This window comes from Mesoplodon densirostris, chromosome 16, assembly GCF_025265405.1.
Source record: "Mesoplodon densirostris isolate mMesDen1 chromosome 16, mMesDen1 primary haplotype, whole genome shotgun sequence".
NCBI classification, from domain to species: Eukaryota; Metazoa; Chordata; class Mammalia; order Artiodactyla; family Ziphiidae; genus Mesoplodon; species Mesoplodon densirostris.
The window spans coordinates 24,288,855-24,305,922 of record NC_082676.1 but is presented as its reverse complement, the minus strand read 5'-3'; the positions used below and the strand labels follow the sequence as shown (position 1 = coordinate 24,305,922).

The 17,068-nt window shown below is 56.0% G+C and overlaps 2 protein-coding genes across 2 annotated transcripts in view; one reads left to right on the top strand and one right to left on the bottom strand.

Annotated features, from left to right (window-relative positions):
• The window catches only part of MMP24 (matrix metallopeptidase 24), a 44,812-nt gene extending 31,682 nt beyond the window's left edge, over positions 1–13,130 (top strand). The window contains exons 5-9 of the mRNA XM_060120616.1: positions 4,160–4,321; positions 6,406–6,620; positions 9,044–9,182; positions 10,593–10,859; positions 12,793–13,130. Of these exons, the coding sequence (XP_059976599.1) occupies positions 4,160–4,321; positions 6,406–6,620; positions 9,044–9,182; positions 10,593–10,859; positions 12,793–13,130 (1,121 nt within the window). The remainder of the gene's footprint in view (positions 1–4,159; positions 4,322–6,405; positions 6,621–9,043; positions 9,183–10,592; positions 10,860–12,792) is intronic.
• Positions 13,131–14,835: 1,705 nt separating this feature from the next.
• Positions 14,836–16,546, bottom strand: MMP24OS (MMP24 opposite strand). Its single transcript, XM_060078578.1, has 2 exons — positions 16,471–16,546; positions 14,836–16,396 (listed from the first exon to the last, which is right to left on the bottom strand). The coding sequence occupies exon 2, from the start codon at positions 16,391–16,393 to the stop codon at positions 16,166–16,168; it is 228 nt and encodes a 75-aa protein (XP_059934561.1). The 5' UTR covers positions 16,394–16,396; positions 16,471–16,546; the 3' UTR covers positions 14,836–16,165.
• Between the last annotated feature and the right edge of the window lie 522 nt (positions 16,547–17,068).

Sequence of the window (17,068 nt, the reverse complement as noted above, 5' to 3'; positions counted from 1 at the left end):
AATGCTTCCCAGGTGGTGCTGGTCCCCCCTGTTGCATCACGTTAGGAAGCACGTGTGACACAGGCCTTCCCACTCTTAGTGATGTGAAGTTTGAGCAGTAGCTTCAGGTGTGTCAGCCTGACCCAACCACTATAAAATTCCCGCGGGGGACTTTATTTTAAAAAGGTTGCCTAAGCCCTAACCGCAAACTCCTGAATCAGAATCCCCGCCACCTGTGTGTTGAAAAGGCTCTCCTGGAGAACCACTAGAATGTAAAGGGGATTCTGATTCTCCACTTCTTTGGGGTCTGTGTGAAGGGCGATCTGGCCCACCACACCTTTAAGCTGATCTCCGGGAGTCTCCCAGGCACCCTGTGTCCTCATCCCTTTCCAATGGGTCAAGCAGTGAAGTCAGCAGAGTTCACTAAGCTCTGCTGGGGAGGAAGCCCAGCCCTGGGGAAGGTGACAAGACGGGAAGCGTCATGGGGACCAGCCCCTCACAGGGGACAGTCCTTCCGCAGTTACTACAGTGATTCCTCCCCACCCTGGGAGCTAGACTGGGCAGGGTGGTGAGGAAAGGAAAGTTCTGAGTGGTTGAGACGTTCACACAGTAAGCGGCAGAAGAATAGAGAAGAAAGCCAACAAACAAAAATTCCCGGAAGGCTGCATCACGCCCTCGCTGAGTTTATGTGGAAATTAAACGAGATAATATATAGGTGCTCAGTCAATCTTGGTTCCTTTGCTGTCCTTCCAAAAACCATCCTAGGGCAATGGCTGTGTCCCAGTTCCTAGCGTTCTATTGCTGGGGTTATGAACTGCGTCTGGATAGTTCATGCTTGGTTTTCCAGAGCAAAGTCCTGACTCTCCTCCAAAGAAGACATTAGCTGTCTCAAATACACGACTCTGAATTTTTAACAGTCACCCCAGTTGGTTCTGCTGCAGATGGTCCAAAGACAACACCTGGAAAAATACTGAACATTTGGCACTGTTCCATTCTGGCTTGTCCAGCACAGAGCTTTCCCTCAAGGAGCTCATAGTCCTGGGGCAGAAGAGAGTGTGTGCTCCTGGCTATGATGTAGGGTGGAAAGTGGTCAGGGCCATAAAGATGGTACAGATACACTGCTGGGAGAGTGTATAGGAGGAAGCAGTCATTGCTGGTTAGGGAAATCAAGGAAGGCTCCCTGGAGGATGTGGCATTCAGCTGAACTTTGAAGGAGTAAGGATATTCCAGGTAGAGGGGACAGCATTGGCAAAAGAATAGAGGCAAAAGGAAATGTTGCAACCTTTGGGAGGGTTTCAGGAGTCAGTAAGATGGGACTCACCAAAGATGGAGGTCCCAAGAGAAGGAAATGAAGCAGAGACAAGATACACTGGAGTAGCCAAGTAGACTGTTGGGTGCTTGCTAGGAAGCCCAAGGACTTGAGCTCCCAGCTCAAGGGAACTCTCCCTGTTGAGGATGCTGGTCCTTCATACATAGCTTAACGTGAACTTGCTAATTAACCGTGATAGTTCTGTGCCTGGAGGTAGTGTGAGTGCTTTCTGTACCTTGCCTCATTAATCTTCACCCCATTCTTGTGATGAAGGTACCATTAGTCCCTTTGTTTTACAGAGGAAGAGATTTAAAATGTCACACTGCTAGGACATGGCAGAGCCGGGAGTCACGGCAGTCAGACCCCCAGGGACTACACTTCTGACCACTCTGCTTCTCTGCCTTTCACCCTCTTGGGTGGTGAAGCCCTTACCAGCCTCCTGCCCATTAAGCATGTGGGTCTTCTCCATCCCTCTGCTTTTTCTGGAGTTCTCCTGCCCCTCCCCACTCTTCTTCCATCTCCCCAGAGCAGCCCCCACTTAACAGGTCTCTTGGGTTTCTGTGCAGTAGGATGCCAGCTCCCCAGCTCTCCTCTGCCTTTTGGTCCCTGGAACAAACCCACAGACCCCTTTCCTTCAAGGGCTTACTCCTGTTCTCTGCAGAGACCCAGCACAGAGGCTTACAGAGTAATAGACACAGGCTGAGGACAAAGGTTTAGAGTCCAGCCAGGTGCTCAGAGCCCTGCTCCCTGGTTCTCAGCTGAAATCCCTGTGGATGCTCCCTGAGGAAGAGCCTAGTCAGGAGACAGAGGCCCAAACAGCTTGTCCCGGGTCACAGAACGTGCCAGGCGCAGAGCCAGGGCCGGACCCCAGGAAGCAGGGCTGCCTTCCATTGGCGCTAGCAGCCACCTTTGTTTGGGATGGAGCTCAGAGATGAGCTCACCCTTCCCTGCTGCCAGAGGGGCCAGGACCTGAGGAAGGAACTGGGGGCAGCCTGGCCTCCTCATGCCAGCTTTGCCCTGCCCCAGCAGAAGGCCAGCCCCAGGCTCTTGGCCAAACTTCCCCTGATCTTGCCCGTCCCCCCTTCGCTGAAGGTACTGGTGGTGTCCGCAGAGCGGCAGGCATGCATGTGTGTGACTGAGTCCGCCCCATAGGGCTCTTCTCTCTTCCCAAGGCCTTAGCCAGGAAGGCCAGACACAATCCCCAGACTCATCTGACCCTCGTGGGGCCCTCAGCCGGGCTGGGGTAGGGCAGCTTGGCCAGTGCCACTGGGGCCAGAGTGAGCACTAGGACTCCTGACCACCTCCTGGGCTCTTGGCAGCCTCCCCTGCACTTCAGGGTGGCAGGACTGGACTGTGACAGGCCTTAGGGCTGGGCAACAGAGGCAGGGCTCAAGGGACATTCAAATGCCAGAGGTCAAGGCAAGCAGGAGTCTATAACTGGACATAATATGAGTCAGGACTGTTGATTCGACGGCCTGCTCAGCTCCCTGCCCCTTGCATTTCTTTCCCAAAGCCAGGGCTACTTAATCCCCCCAGAGTCAGGCCTTGCCCTGTCCCAGGCCTGACCCAGAAGTTCAGGGGAGTTGGCTTTAAGAGGATCTGGTTGCTGGGACCCCAAGTGCCTCGTGCTTCCTTTCTGGTCAACGGGCTTGTTCCAGGGACCAAGCTCCTGTCGTATGCATGGTGACAACAGCTGCCATGCAGCATCATGCCCTTCACACATCTTATCCTACCCAGTCCTCACACAACCCTCTGAAGCAGGTATGACCTCCGCATTGCACACATAAGGAAATTGGGGCTCAGAGGAGAGACCTTCCGACCGAATTCACAAAACTCACTGGGGTAGAGCTGGAAATGAATGAGACCTGCCCTATTCAGGGGCCCAGGCTCACGACCACTCTGCTGTGTTTCTGCCTCAGCTTCACCCTCGGGACCCCGTGTCCCACTTCCAGTACCTGGACCTTTCGTCTTCACTCGCATTTGAATCCCTGTGTTGATCTTGGCCATAGTTCAGTCCTTTCAGGACTGAGAGCTCCTGCACGACCAAGGCTCCGCCTGCCCCTGGGTCTCTGAAGATGACCGCCAGCCTGCCGCCCCCAGGACTCCCCTCTGCCCGTCGCACCCCCTCTGCCTTGGCTCAGGTTCTTTTCATCTCTCACCGGGACCCTCATACTGGCTTCCAGACCAACCCCACTGATCCCCCTGCCTCTGGTCTCATCACCCCCTAATCCTTCCTCCAACTGCAGCCAGAGTGATTACATCATGTCACCACCGCCCCCCCCCGCCCCCGACACCAACCTGCTTAAACCCCCCACTGGCCAAGAAGCCAATCCAAATTCCTTTGCATGGCATCACAAACCCTGCTTGCCAGCCTGGCTGACCTCATCTCCCTCCGGCCCTCCCCTCCTGCTTTGTTCCGGAGCCAAGTGGAATGAAACTGCTTGTCCCTGGACGTTGTTCATAGCATTCTCTCAGCCAGGAATGGCACCCCCGCCCCTCTTCCTCTCCTTCCCACTGAATCCATTCTGCTGACTAACTTCTTATCTTTCTAGACTCACCTTAAGCTTCACCTTCATGAAGCTTTCCCTGAACATCTTCCTTCAAGCATAAATGACTCCCTCCTCAGAATCCTCACTCGACCCTTATAGACAGCTGTAGAAGCACCTGGAACACTAATTTCACTTATTTTGTTTCTCTGTCCCTATCCACCACTATATAGAGAGTTCTGGAAGGCAGGGGTGTGTATGTCCCAGTGTCTGGGACAGGGCCTGGCACAAAGCTTATGCTAGGTGTTTGCTGAAGTAATGGATTGACTGACTGACTGACGCCTGAGTGGGTGCCCTGGGCACCTCCCCATCTCCCCCTCCACAGGGAATGACCTCTTCCTGGTGGCTGTGCATGAGCTGGGCCACGCGCTGGGACTGGAGCACTCCAACGACCCCAGCGCCATCATGGCACCCTTCTACCAGTACATGGAGACACACAACTTCAAGCTGCCTCAGGATGATCTCCAGGGCATCCAGAAGATCTACGGTGTGTGGCAAGGGAGAGGGGCCACCGTTCCTTCCTTGGGCTGGGCCATGACTGCCTGCCTGTCGGGGCGGGGGGTTGGGGGGAGGCCAGGGACCTGGGTCTCTGACTGCTGTCTGCAAGGCTCCTCCCCCGCCCCCCTCCTTCCCTGCACACTTGGGAGACCTAGGGGAGGGTCTGAGCTGCAACTGGGAGGGACAAAAGTGAACAGAGAGCCTCCCACTCCCCCTACTCTACCTGCCTCCCCCCTCCACACACCTCCCTCTCACCTCCTGTGGTTCCCTCTCAAGGGGTCCCACCTCTAGCCAAGAGACTCACCCATCTGCCCAAGTAATGGTGATACAATAGGATAAGTATTATTGCCAGAGCTTTTCTCTTAAACAAGAAAAAGACAAACCAGGCTGATATCTTGATAAGATTTGAGGGGCCTGCTACCATGCCACCCCATTCTCTGTTCACACTGGTGTGGGAAGTTCTTGTTCTTGTCAAGTCGCTTGAGATGGGAAGACCAGTGTATTGCGGCAAACGCATGTCCACATGGCACGGCCACTACAGCCCCCGGGCTGTGGAGTGCGGGAGGAGGGCTCTCCTGGAGGCCCTGAGGACCTCACAGAGGAGGTCGCCCCACCCAAAGCCTGGAGGATGGGCAGGATCTCCACGGGTGAGGCAACAGAGGACTGGACAGGTGGTGGGGACTAGGAGGTATTTTGAAAATAAAATGGAACTTATTTGCTGATAGATGAGACACAGGGGTGAGGTTCCTGGCTTTTGTAATTGTGGAGCAATAGATTGACCTCTGTAGCTCAGAGATCTGGGCTGGAATATTGATCTGGGATCTTTGGTGTTCAATATGGTAGCCACTAGCCACATGTGGCTATTTAACTTTATATTAATTAGAATTAAATAAAATTAAAATTTCAGTTCTTCTGCCGCACTAATAACTAGTCGCTCACTTCAAGTGCTCAATAGCCACACGTGGCTAGAGGCTTCTGTATTGGACAGTGAAGATAGATAGAACATTTATATCATCACAGAACGTTCTATGGGATGGCTTGAACAGAGGTCTTTAAAGCCATGAGCCTGGAAGCGATCACTTCGGGTAGTGATTCTCAACTTGGCAGTGCATTGGAATCACCTTGGGATTTCAATTTTAAAAAATACTGATACCCAGCCTTCACCCCCAGAAATTTGGTTTCAATTGGTCTGGGGTGACTTCTGAACATCAGGGGTTTTAAAAGTTCCCCAGGTGATCCTAATATGCAGCGCAAGTTTAGAAGCACTGACCTAGGGACCAAAATAGAGAGAGAAAGACAGAGAGAGAGACAGATAGAGACAGACAGACAGACAGAGAAGGGGAGGGGAGGGGAGAGGAGAGGACCCAGGGGCATACCGACCTTTAGAGCCGGGTGGATGAGGAAAGGCTGCCAGCAAAGCAGGCTGAGAAGGAACAGTACACGAGGTAGGAGGAAAACCAAGAGAGTGCAGCGTTCTGGAAAAGAGAGAAGAGTGTTTTAAGGAAAGTGTTTGTATGATCTTGCTACTCAAAGTGTGGGCCTCAGACCAGTAACTCTGGCATCACCTGAGAGCTTGAAGAAACACAGAATCTAAGGCCCCAACCCAGACCCTCTGAGTCACAATCTGCATTTTATCAAGATCCCTGAATGATTCATATGGACATCAAAGTTTGGGTCAAGTAATGTTGGATTTGGCAACATGGAGGTCATTGGTGATCTTGACAGCAGTTTCAGTGGGTGACGAGGCAGAGGCCGTACTGGAGCAGGATAAAGAATGGGGAGAGCAGACAGAGAGGGTAGGGGACACTGAGCCTAAGAAGGGACATGTCCTCTCTCGTAACAGGAGAGAAGAAAGAGAAGATACCAGACTTGGGGGTGGAAAATGGGAGTTCCCATTTAATGGCTCTTTTCATGGATTTTCTCAAAGACTGGGGGAGTAAACAATGGGAGAGGGGGGACAGGAGGCTGGAGTGTGACAGGCTTGTCTCAGAGCTGCCGGGGTGAGGATGAGGCAATGGCAGCGGGGGGCAGGGCATGCCTGGCCCTTCTCTAAGATGCAGAACCTCTCTCCAGGACCCCCCGCGGAGCCCCTGGAGCCCACAAGGCCCCTCCCCACACTCCCCGTCCGCAGGATCCACTCACCGTCTGAGAGGAAGCATGAGCGCCAGCCCAGGCCCCCTCGGCCGCCCCTCGGGGACCGGCCAGCCACACCAGGCGCCAAACCCAACATCTGTGACGGCAACTTCAACACGGTGGCCCTCTTCCGGGGCGAGATGTTTGTGTTTAAGGTAGGACCTCGGTGCTCCCCTCCCACTCCTTCCCCCACCTGGGGCAGGAGAGAGCTGCTGCTCTGGGATTAGGCCTGCTGTGGGACCTGGAGGGGAGCTAGCCCAGCGGCCAGGCCATGGGGTCTCTTCCTGGTGCTGCTGGGTGAATGGACTTGTTTCCAAGAGGGAGGCGGGAAGTGGTGACCCTGCCCCTTCCCGAGGGTTAACGCTGGGGGAAGAGTGCTGGAGACCGGCCTCTGCTCTGTGACTCTGAGCAAGTCACCTCCCTTGTCTGGACCTCAGTTTCTCCATCTGAGAGCTGGGAGGGTCACTTCTCTAACGAAGGGTGTGTGCAGATCAAAGGAGTCATGGTTGTGAAGACGCTGGCTTGGAGTAGGGGCTGGCACAGCAGTACCTGGACCTTTCGTCTTCACTCGCATTTGAATCCCTACGTTGATCTTGGCCATAGTTCCTGCCAGGGCTGGTTCAGAGGAGCGCCTGACAGGAAGCTGGCCAGGCTACATCTTGTCCCCTGGTCTGTTCCTGTCCCTCTAGCCATGGGCTGCAGGGTGGCAGCCTGCTCAGTGTGTTGCAGTTGGGTTCTCAGGGAAGCAGGCTCTGGGACAGTGTTTGGGATGCAGGATTTTGACTAGGGAGCACCTTTGGGATCCACATCTGTGGGAAGGAGGGGTGGGAAGCACGATGGGGCAGGAGAAGATAAGCAGGAACTAGACCCACCGGCAGACCCGGCCACGCCCATAGCGAGTTCTGGAGCTAGAATGGCCCATCAGAGTTGTCCCGTGTTGGGCCCCAAATGGCTGGAACTTTATTCAGTCAATGGGTTGGGGGGGGGGGGGCATGACCTTGGGGGAGCTCTCTGGAGCTAGGTCATCCCCAGCGAGGTTGACAGTTGAAAACTGCCTGCTGACCACACTCCCGGCCACCAGCACAAGAGGCCCTCTGCTGACAGCGTGTCTCTGTCACACTGGCTGGTTGTGGAGAGCTGCCCCACTCACCTTGTGGAATTCTCCCCAGCAAGCTTTGAGCTCTGACCAAGAATCAGGCGACAGGGGTCAGCCCCAGTCCTGCTCTCACCGTGTGGCTCAAGGAGAGTCACTTGGCCTTCCCTAAGACTCTGTGTATCTCAGATCTACTTAACAGGAGTTGTGAAAGTCAAAATAAGGTTTAAAAAACTGGATGTGAAAGTGCTTCGTAAAACACCTTAAAAAAGAAAAAAACTTTTCTAGCTTTTGTACCTTTTTTTTTTTTGGCTGCGTTGGGTCTTTGTTGCTGTGCGTGAGCTTTCTCTAGTTGCGGCGAGCGAGGGCTACTCTTCGTTGCGATGCACGGGCTTCTCATTGTGGTGGCTTCTCTTGTTGCAGAGCACGGGCTCTAGGCAAGTGGGCTTCACTAGTTGTGGCATGCGGGCTCAGTAGTTGTGGCTCGTGGGCTCTAGAGCGTAGGCTCAGTAGTTGTGGTGCACAGGCTTAGTTGCTCTGCGGCATGTGGAATCTTCCCAGACCAGGGCTTGAACCCGTGTTTCCTGCATTGGCAGGCGGATTCTTAACCACTGCGCCACCAGGGAAGCCCCTGTACCATTTTTATGTATCATGTTCTTTCTTCTGCACCCTTGGATCCTCCAACTGAACGGTTCCTAAGCGAGTCTGGGTTTTATCATTCCCATTCACACATAAGAAAACCGAGGTCCTAGAAGGTTACAGGTCTCGCCCAGACTGCCTACCAACCAGGGCTGCAGTGGGACCAGGCACCAATTTGAGGAGGAGGGCTTTTTTCACATTCTTGGCCTATTGAGCTGCCATTTACTTAACGTTGACTATGTGCCCTGTACTGTTCTAGGCACTTCACCTATAATCTCTCATCTGACCCCCACTATTACCCCCCTTTGCAGGTGAGGCTCTTTAAGTACTGAGCCCCAGGTCATGCAACTGTTAAGAGGAAGAAACTGAATTCACATCCGGGGCTTGGGGGAATTTCCACGGCTTGCTTCCCACAGACCTTACCCTGCTGGCTGGAGCCAGCCATGAGGAGGGCACTCTGCCCGGGATCAGTGACCAGCCCCTGCTTCCCACCAGCCTGGGGAGGGGCCCTGCTGACGTCGGGGACTCTCTGCTGCCCTCATGTGGTCATCCCAGGCCCTGCATCATCCCTTCCAGCTCCCCCCACGCCTCCTCTGCCCACCAGGCCTGTCTGCTGGCCCTGTCTCATGGCCCCTTGGGCAGCAAGAGCCATCAGGAGCCTCATGTGAAGAGAGTTGATGGGCATTTTATCTTCCTCATTGGGCTTTGAAAGATAGAAGCAGACTTCAGGGAGGGTTGCAAGGCTGGGCCCAGGGGAACATGTTGGGTTTTTGGGGCCTGAGCCCCAGGGCTGAGATCACTGGGTTCAAAGGCTATGCCTCTTTCTTCCCTTGCCTTAACCCCCAGGATCGCTGGTTCTGGCGCCTGCGCAATAACCGGGTACAGGAGGGCTACCCCATGCAGATCGAGCAGTTCTGGAAAGGCCTGCCCGCCCGCATAGACGCAGCCTATGAAAGGGCTGATGGAAGATTTGTCTTCTTCAAAGGTAACGTGGCCTGTGCAGAAGGACCTGGCATGCTTTCCTGCCCTTCTCGGGACCCCCTTTTTCCACCTGTAAACTGGAAGAGGCAGGGTGGGAGGCAGATGAGCTGCAAGGGTCCTTCTAGCCCTAACAGAAGCACTGCCATCTGACGGGACAGGTCCCTACAGGCAGGGGAAATTAAGTCAGGGAGTGATTGTTGAGGGTCTGTATGTGCCGAAGTTGGTGGGGTGACAAGCCTCACCTCCACATAGTAGAGGGTGGTGCAGACAACTGAAGACCATCCAGTGCTCCATGGAAAGCCACCCTGTGACTTCTGTAGGAGCCTGGAGGGGGGAGGTCACGCAGGCTGGAGAGGCCAGGGGAGGAGGGGGAACTAGCTGTATGGCAGGCCCACCCTGTGCTAGGTTGTTTCACTTCGAATATCTCAACTTGGGCCAGGCCTCAGAAGAGTAAGATTCAGAGAGTGAGGAGTGAGAAAAGCATTCCAAGAGGAAGGAACAGCATAGGCAAAGGAGTAGTTCAAAGGGCTTCAGAAGACACCAGACAGCCATGGAGCCCCACCAGAGAGCTGTGAGAAGTGGCCTGGAAAGGTAGTTTAGGGGAGAGTCCTGAGGAGCCCTGGCTGCCCAGCCGGACTGTGGTCTTAATCCATCAGGGCAATGCTGGAAGTTCACTGTTTGTTTCTGAGCAGCAGAGAGCCAGAGGGCAGGCGGCAATCCAGGCAGAGGCAGGAGGCCGTTTCTGAGACGGCTGCTGGAGTTGAGGAGAGCGATGTCTGTAAGGCCTGTTCCAGGGAGGAGCAGTGAGGCTAGGAGGCTGGCAAAGCCTTGTGAGAGGCTAAGTGCTGAGAGGAGAAGGAAAGAGAGGGTGATGCCACCTTCTTGGGGACCCTGGGAGGCAGACAGGTGGTGAGGGAGGGAGCCCCTGGGGTGGAGAGGAGGAACTCCGGATGCCGACCTGGAAATGCCCAGAGGACGGTGGGCAATCAGGGTCCTGGGCCTGGTGCCCAGGTCCACTGGGAGAGCGGCAGCCTCAGAGTTGGGTGTCACTGGTAGAAGGTTGGGGGAGTCCTAGTTGTGTGTGAAGCCATGAGAGGCTGAGGTCACCCGGAAAGGAAAAAGGAGCAAGCCACACGAAAGGAAAAGAGGGTGGGGCACAGAGCCTGGGCAGCGTGGGGCGAGTTGCCCAGGATCTGAGACTGGATTCTGGCTTCTTGCCCCCTAAGCTCTGCCTGGGCCAAGGGGCCTCAGCCTCCTCCGCCACAGGGATCACGCAGGACCAGGGCCATCTCCCCCTGACACTGGCTCCATGAATTCGACTTCAGTCCCAGTGGATGATGGGCAAGTGGCTCTATCCACAACCTTCAGCATGAATGACTGGGGAAGGCTAATCCTGGGTTCCTCTTGGCCACAGGTGACAAGTACTGGGTGTTTAAGGAGGTGACGGTGGAGCCTGGGTACCCCCACAGCCTGGGGGAGCTGGGCAGCTGTCTGCCCCGAGAAGGCATTGACACAGCTCTGCGCTGGGAACCTGTGGGCAAGACCTACTTTTTCAAAGGCGAGCGGTACTGGCGCTACAGTGAGGAGCGGCGGGCCACGGACCCTGGCTATCCCAAGCCCATCACCGTGTGGAAGGGCATCCCCCAGGCTCCCCAAGGGGCCTTCATCAGCAAGGAAGGATGTACGTAAGAACCCGGCTGGGTTTTGTGAGGGGGGGTCTGATTTCACGTGGGTCTCACCGGGGCCCACGGGCATACTCTCAAGGTATCCAGGTTTGAGAAACACTGCCTGGTGGCAAAGGCAGCTGCCTCATATCGACCCATGTTCACACAGTAAATTAATCCTCTCTTACCAGCGGCCAAGTCACAGTTTCTCATCTGTAGGGATCATCTGCAATTGAGAGATGTTTTCATAGACTGACTTCATTCCCTCAGATAGCATTTCTCAAACAGTGGTCCTCAGGTGTACTCTAGGAGTCCCTCAAGTTATCAGATCTGAAATGATGGATGTGGTGGTTCAGAGGTGCTTTTTCACAGGGCTTAAAGATAAGAGAGAAGCATTTTCTTATTATGAGACATTTCCTAAGCTCCTCCTGGAGGCCAGGCTGACTCACAGCCTCTCTCCGCTCCGGACTAGAAGCTTCTCAAGAAGAGGGGCTGGGACTTACCAGGTGCAGAGTGGCTATCCATGGATATTTGTTGAATCCATCTCTGCTCATCTGGTCAAAAGCACACACCCTGGAGCCAGCCTGGCTGGTTTCATATCCCACCTCCACTGCTTACTAGGAGTTTGTGCAAATCACTTAAGTTTCTTCAGTTTCTTCACCTATAAAATGGGGATAATAATGGTACCTACCTCATAGGGCTTTGTGAGGATTAAGTAAAATAAATTATATAGAGCCCTTGGCGCATGCCATGTAAGTTTTAGCTGGTATCATCATTATTATCTTGTTGGGGTGTTTTAGTTTTTATGGAATGACAGGTGTCATTCATTCACTCCACAATAATTGCTGAGAGCCAGGTTGTGTGGGAGGGCTGGGGATGGAGCTTAGAACAAGACTTGCCTTGCATCCCTGGCTCCCAGTCTAGAGGCAAAAAACAAAGTGGCAACAAATGCAATAAGGGAAAGCATTTGCAAGAGAGCATCTAGGCAGAGGGCCATGTGAGAGAGGGTCGTCAGGAAGGGCTCTCCAAGGAGATGTCACCGGTAAGAAAGCCAGCAGCCACAGGGGCAGAGCTGCTATTTGGTGGCTCTCTTGTGTACCTGATGCTTTACACACATGGTCTCACTTTCCGGGGAGCCTCAGAGACAGGTGACATCAAGAACTTCAGCCAATGAAAATCCCAGCCAAGGTGGGGAGCCGGCCAATAGGAGAGTGTGAGTTGCTCTGTCTGTGGACTGGCGGGGCGATCAGGCTGCTGCAGGGAGCCTTGTGGTGGTTGCCAAGCCCTGCTGCCTCTTTTCCTTCCAGCCCCTCCCCCAGCAGGGTCCCAGCGACCCTGCAATCTGTGTTGCACAGTCACGTGTGCCAAGCCAAAAAAAGTCTACGATAACTGAGAAGAGGTGGTGCCCTCCGTCAACAGGAGAAATCTTGCTCCCTGCCTCCCTTGGCTCAGGCAGGAGCTGGCTCAGCCCTAGAGCTATGGAGACAGTGCCGTCCAAGCCTTAAGTTGGGGACTTGATCTGACTCACATGGGGGAAGGGGGAGGCTATGGGCACAGGATGGCAGAGCTGAGACGAGTCCTGTCTGGGAAGCACAAAATGAGCTTACCAATGCTACTTCCAGCCCCTCAGTGGCTTCCCAGCACCTTTGAGATGACAGGGTGGGCTGCTCCAGGTCCCAGGTGCCTCTCTGCAGCTGGGCAGGTCATCCTCCACAACCAGCCACACCACTTGCAGGGTGTGCGAGGCACCGCACGCCTACCTCCAAGAGTTGCAACACGCCCCCACCACGTCATGTGCCCACCCGCCTTTCAGAGCTCCTCTTGGGCTCCCCCCAGGTGGGAGAGGCGCCCCTCCTCCACGCTGCCACAGCACCCTGGGCCCTCTCACGCTGGCGCAGAACAGGTGCAGGGAAGTGTCTGGGATGGTGATGATGGGCCGTGTTTCTGCAGATTACACCTACTTCTACAAGGGCCGGGACTACTGGAAATTCGACAACCAGAAACTAAGCGTGGAGCCCGGCTACCCACGCAACATCCTGCGTGACTGGATGGGCTGCAACCAGAAGGAGGTGGAGAGGCGCAAGGAGCGGCGGCTGCCCCAGGACGATGTGGACATCATGGTGACCATCAACGACGTGCCAGGCTCTGTGAATGCAGTGGCCGTGGTCATCCCCTGCATCCTGTCCCTCTGCATCCTGGTGCTGGTCTACACCATCTTCCAGTTCAAGAACAAGGCAGGCCCTCAGCCTGTCACCTACTATAAGCGGCCAGTCCAGGAGTGGGTGTGAGCAGCCCAGAGCCCTCTCTGTCCACTCGGTCTGGCCAGCCAGGCCCTTCCTCACCAGGGTCTGAGGGGCAGCTCTGGCCACTGCCCACCGGGGCCAGCATGGCCCTAGGCCAGGGGTCATGTAGCTGAAGTGATGGTGCATTGGCCTAGGCTGAGCACGGGGCAGGGCGTGATGGCAGCTGTGCCCCAGGGTGGGTGTCTGGCACCCAGCTGCCAGCCTTCTGTCCTGGGTAAACTGCTCCCTACTCAAGGGAATAGGCCAGGCCCCATCAGGAGGCAGGGACCATGCCAGGAGGAGGCCCATGGTCACTGCGCCCTGTGGCGTCCACGAGGCACCACAGCGCCATTTGTACCTGGCTGGACCCAGCACCTTCTGTGGGAAGCCAGCGCTAGCGCTCTCAGCCCCATGTGGGAGATGCCACCAGTCCTGGTCCCCCATTGCCAACACCTGCTGGTCAGATGTCCCCCCACCCCTACCCCACTGTCCTCCAAGGCTACAGGACCCCTGCTGCCGACACAGTGGGCAACAAGCCTGGGTTTCCTCTGCTGGCAACAGCAGATCCCTCAGGAAACCTGCTCCACATGTCAGGGTCTCCTCTGAGACCCAGGATTTAGGGTCACATGCTGCAGGCAGGGCTGTGGCCCAGCTGGGTCTGACAAGGACCCAGCTGTCATGTCGTGAATATTTCAATGTCCTGTCACTATTGTTTAAAGTCCCATTCTGCAAAGGCTGCTTGAGGCTTTAGGTGAATTAGAGGTGACTGTCTTGGTGATGAGGCCAGCCCTCCCCCCAGCGATAAGGACCAAGGTGCTGTTAAGGCCACTCTAGTGCCCAGACACGCCGGGAGCTGGGCCCTGCTAATGAGGCTAAAGGGCTGGAGCAGGAGCTGACCCCATCTCGGAGGCTGATCTGAGTTTGTAGCTGTCCTCCACTCTCCCGTTCCTCTCCCCATCCCCCAAGTCCCTGGCCCTGCTCCAGCCTGTCGCTTGTGGCCTGAGGACACAGCCTGACTAGTGAGGTGAGACGGAAATAGCTCTGGGCTAACATTCTCACAGCCTTGGGTTAAGGGGCCCAGGGCAGCCTTCTGAAGTGCTCAGAGCCCACACCCCTAGCTACCCTGAGACCAATTCAATCTCTCAGCCCAGAAGCAGTGTTTATACCATGAGCTTGGCCCCTGCTAACCCAGCTCTCTGGGCCCATCACTCTGCATTGCTCTTCGGAAAAGAGCAGCCACAACTGGTAACAACCCCAAGCCTAGGGGCCCGCCCCTGTCTCTGGCAGGAATTCCTAGGGCTCGGCTTGCCTCACCCCAACCCAGTAAGAGGCAGCCCTGCTTGTCACTATGGAGCCGTAGGCAAAACCAGTCGGTTCAACTATGTCCACTGGCTCCCTGCCAAATCCAAGCAGAGGTGTCAGTCTTCAGGGTGCCGGCAGGGTCTCTGAGCCTGCATGGGCCTTGCCCCCACCCCGTGGCCTCTGGGCTTTGAGTCTGCTTAACCTGTAGCAGACAGGGACTCTGGGAGCTGTCTTGAGCAAAATCTCTCATCCCAGAGACACCTATATGGGTCCACTGTGTTCCCTGTCATCATCCTTCTGTTTTTTCTCATTTTGGCCAAGGGCGGGCTCCCTGGGGCGGGTGGGGAACAACTGCAGAGATATTAGTGATTCATAGGTTTGTACAGTGTTTTATACTTTGCAAAGCACTTTATTAGCTCACCCCTGTCTGCTCACATGTAACTCATGCAGTCCCTGGGAGGCCAAGGGTAACTCTCACTGTGCCCTCCAAGCACAGAGAGGCTGTTACTTGCCCAGGCCATCCAGTGGGCTTGCTAGACCCCTCTAGGGTCCAAGATGAGATCAGAAGTGTCTCTTTTATCCATCTTTTCTTGGCCTCCCTTCTCCCCTTCCGGGTCCCTCTCCACTCCTCAGGTTGGTGCTCTCACTTCTTGAAAGCTCTAGGCCCCCCAGGCTCCCCACTGGCTCCTGGTACTACTGAGGTCAGCTGAGAAAGAGCAGGAGATGGAGGCAGGCAGCCCAGGCTGCAGATGTGAGGGATGCAGGGCCAGGTCCAGAGAGGGCTCAGCCTGGAGGCTTCCAATCATGGATTCTCCTGCCTTGTGGTCATCCGTTTGTCCACCATCCCAGGACAGGGCAGACAGAGGGGCAAAGCACTGGGGGTCCCAGAGCCCAGCTTCCCCTCAGTCTGGGGAACATCACAGCATTTCAGTGTCAGTCACATTTTAAACTGATCAGCCTTTGTATAATGTTTTTTAAATCATTTCTAAATAAAACAAAAATATACAGAGTGTGTCATTTCCCTGGGATGTGGGAACAAGGATCAGGTTCTGGGTGGCCTTAAGAAGCTTCTGGGAGACAGGGTGCTTTGGGGTGTCTGCGAGCCGCCCCATGCATCTCATCTGCCAGTCCCAAAATCAGATGCCCCCTCTCTCCAAAAGGCTGGCCCTGGAGGCCCTCTGTTACTGGGGTCTCAGGCAAACAGCCAGATAATGCCAGGGTGGCACCCAGGATGGCGGAGCAACCCCTCCCAGGAGAGGTATGGGCAGGTTCACTGTGGCAAGGTCTTTTCTGAAGTCAAGGCACATGGTGCCATGACCAAGGACAAAAGCAAGAGCCCAGTTCTTGGCAACAGGGAAAGATGAGGTGAGATTAGGTCAGCAGCCTTGGGGTCTTCTTACCAAGAGCCCTGGCCTGGTTCTGGAAGCCAGTGACAGGGAAGGCTGCCCCAGCACCCAGACGGCTGGAGAAACTGTGGGGTGGGGATGAACATGAAGGTCTGAGCTGGTCTGGGTGCAGGCTGAGAAGCCAACGAATCTGGGGTAGCGGGAGGGGCCAGAGGCAAGACGGTGACCCAAGGCGAGGCTGCGGAGGAGGCTTCCTTCCAGTCCCCAGCGAGCTCCCCGACTCTCCGCGCGTCTCCGGGGCGGCGGAAGGTGGGGTGAGACGACAAGGACCCGAGCAGAAGAGGCGTACGGGATGACAGGAGGCGGCGGGCGGTAAGTGCGGAGGGCGACGAGTCAGTACCAGGAGGTGCAGACGATAAGGAAGCGCACGTCGTCCAGCGGCCCCCAGGGGCCGGGCTCTGGCCAGGGCCGCCCAGGGCCCTCGGGCGCCGCGGGCTGGGGTTGGGGATGGGCCTGAGGTTGGGGTTGGGGCTGAGGTTGGGGTTGGGGCTGGGGCTGCGCGGGCTGCGCGGGCTGCACCGGCTGCGCGGCGCCCTGGCCACCGCTCAGCTGAGCTCCCATGTTCTGCAGGACGAGAGGCCCGTCAGGTACGGGACGGGCCGCACGCCACCCCCGCCCCGGCCGGGCCCGACCCTCACCTTGCACCTCCCGAGCCGCCGGTCAGGAGAATCCCAGCGCCACCCTCCGCTTCCCGCTCGCCTGCGCAGCGCCGTCTGGAGCGACTGGCGTCGTGACGTCACGGCGCACAAACCCCGCCCTCTGACCGCCAGCGAGGAAGGTTTCAGGGCACAGGGGCGGGGCCCAGCAAACCCGACCCACCAACCAGCAACCGGCCACACCCTCCCCGAAGTCCCGGGGCCCCGCCCCGCGAGCAGCTCGGAGACGCTTGCAGCCGCCCCAGCTACCCTCGCCTCCCCAGCCCGGCTCCGCACCCACCCAAGGCCCTAAAGGAAAGGGCCTACCGAGACTGGTCTGAGGCGGTCCTGGGCACCTAGCAGCCAGGCCAGCAAACCTCCATCCACCCTGGGTGAAAGAGGACAAGACTGCCCTGTAGCCAGGTGCCCCAGAGCCCTTCAGGATCCTCACACTGGCCTAGGAGTCGAAACAGACTCATCTTTGAAGCCAAAAGTATGAGGCTGAAGTTGTGTGGAAAATGGGAGAAGTACAGTGGAGAGTGCTGCTTCCTCTTGTCCTGGGATGAAACCGCCCACCTGGTGATGGGGGGAGAGGAGTGGG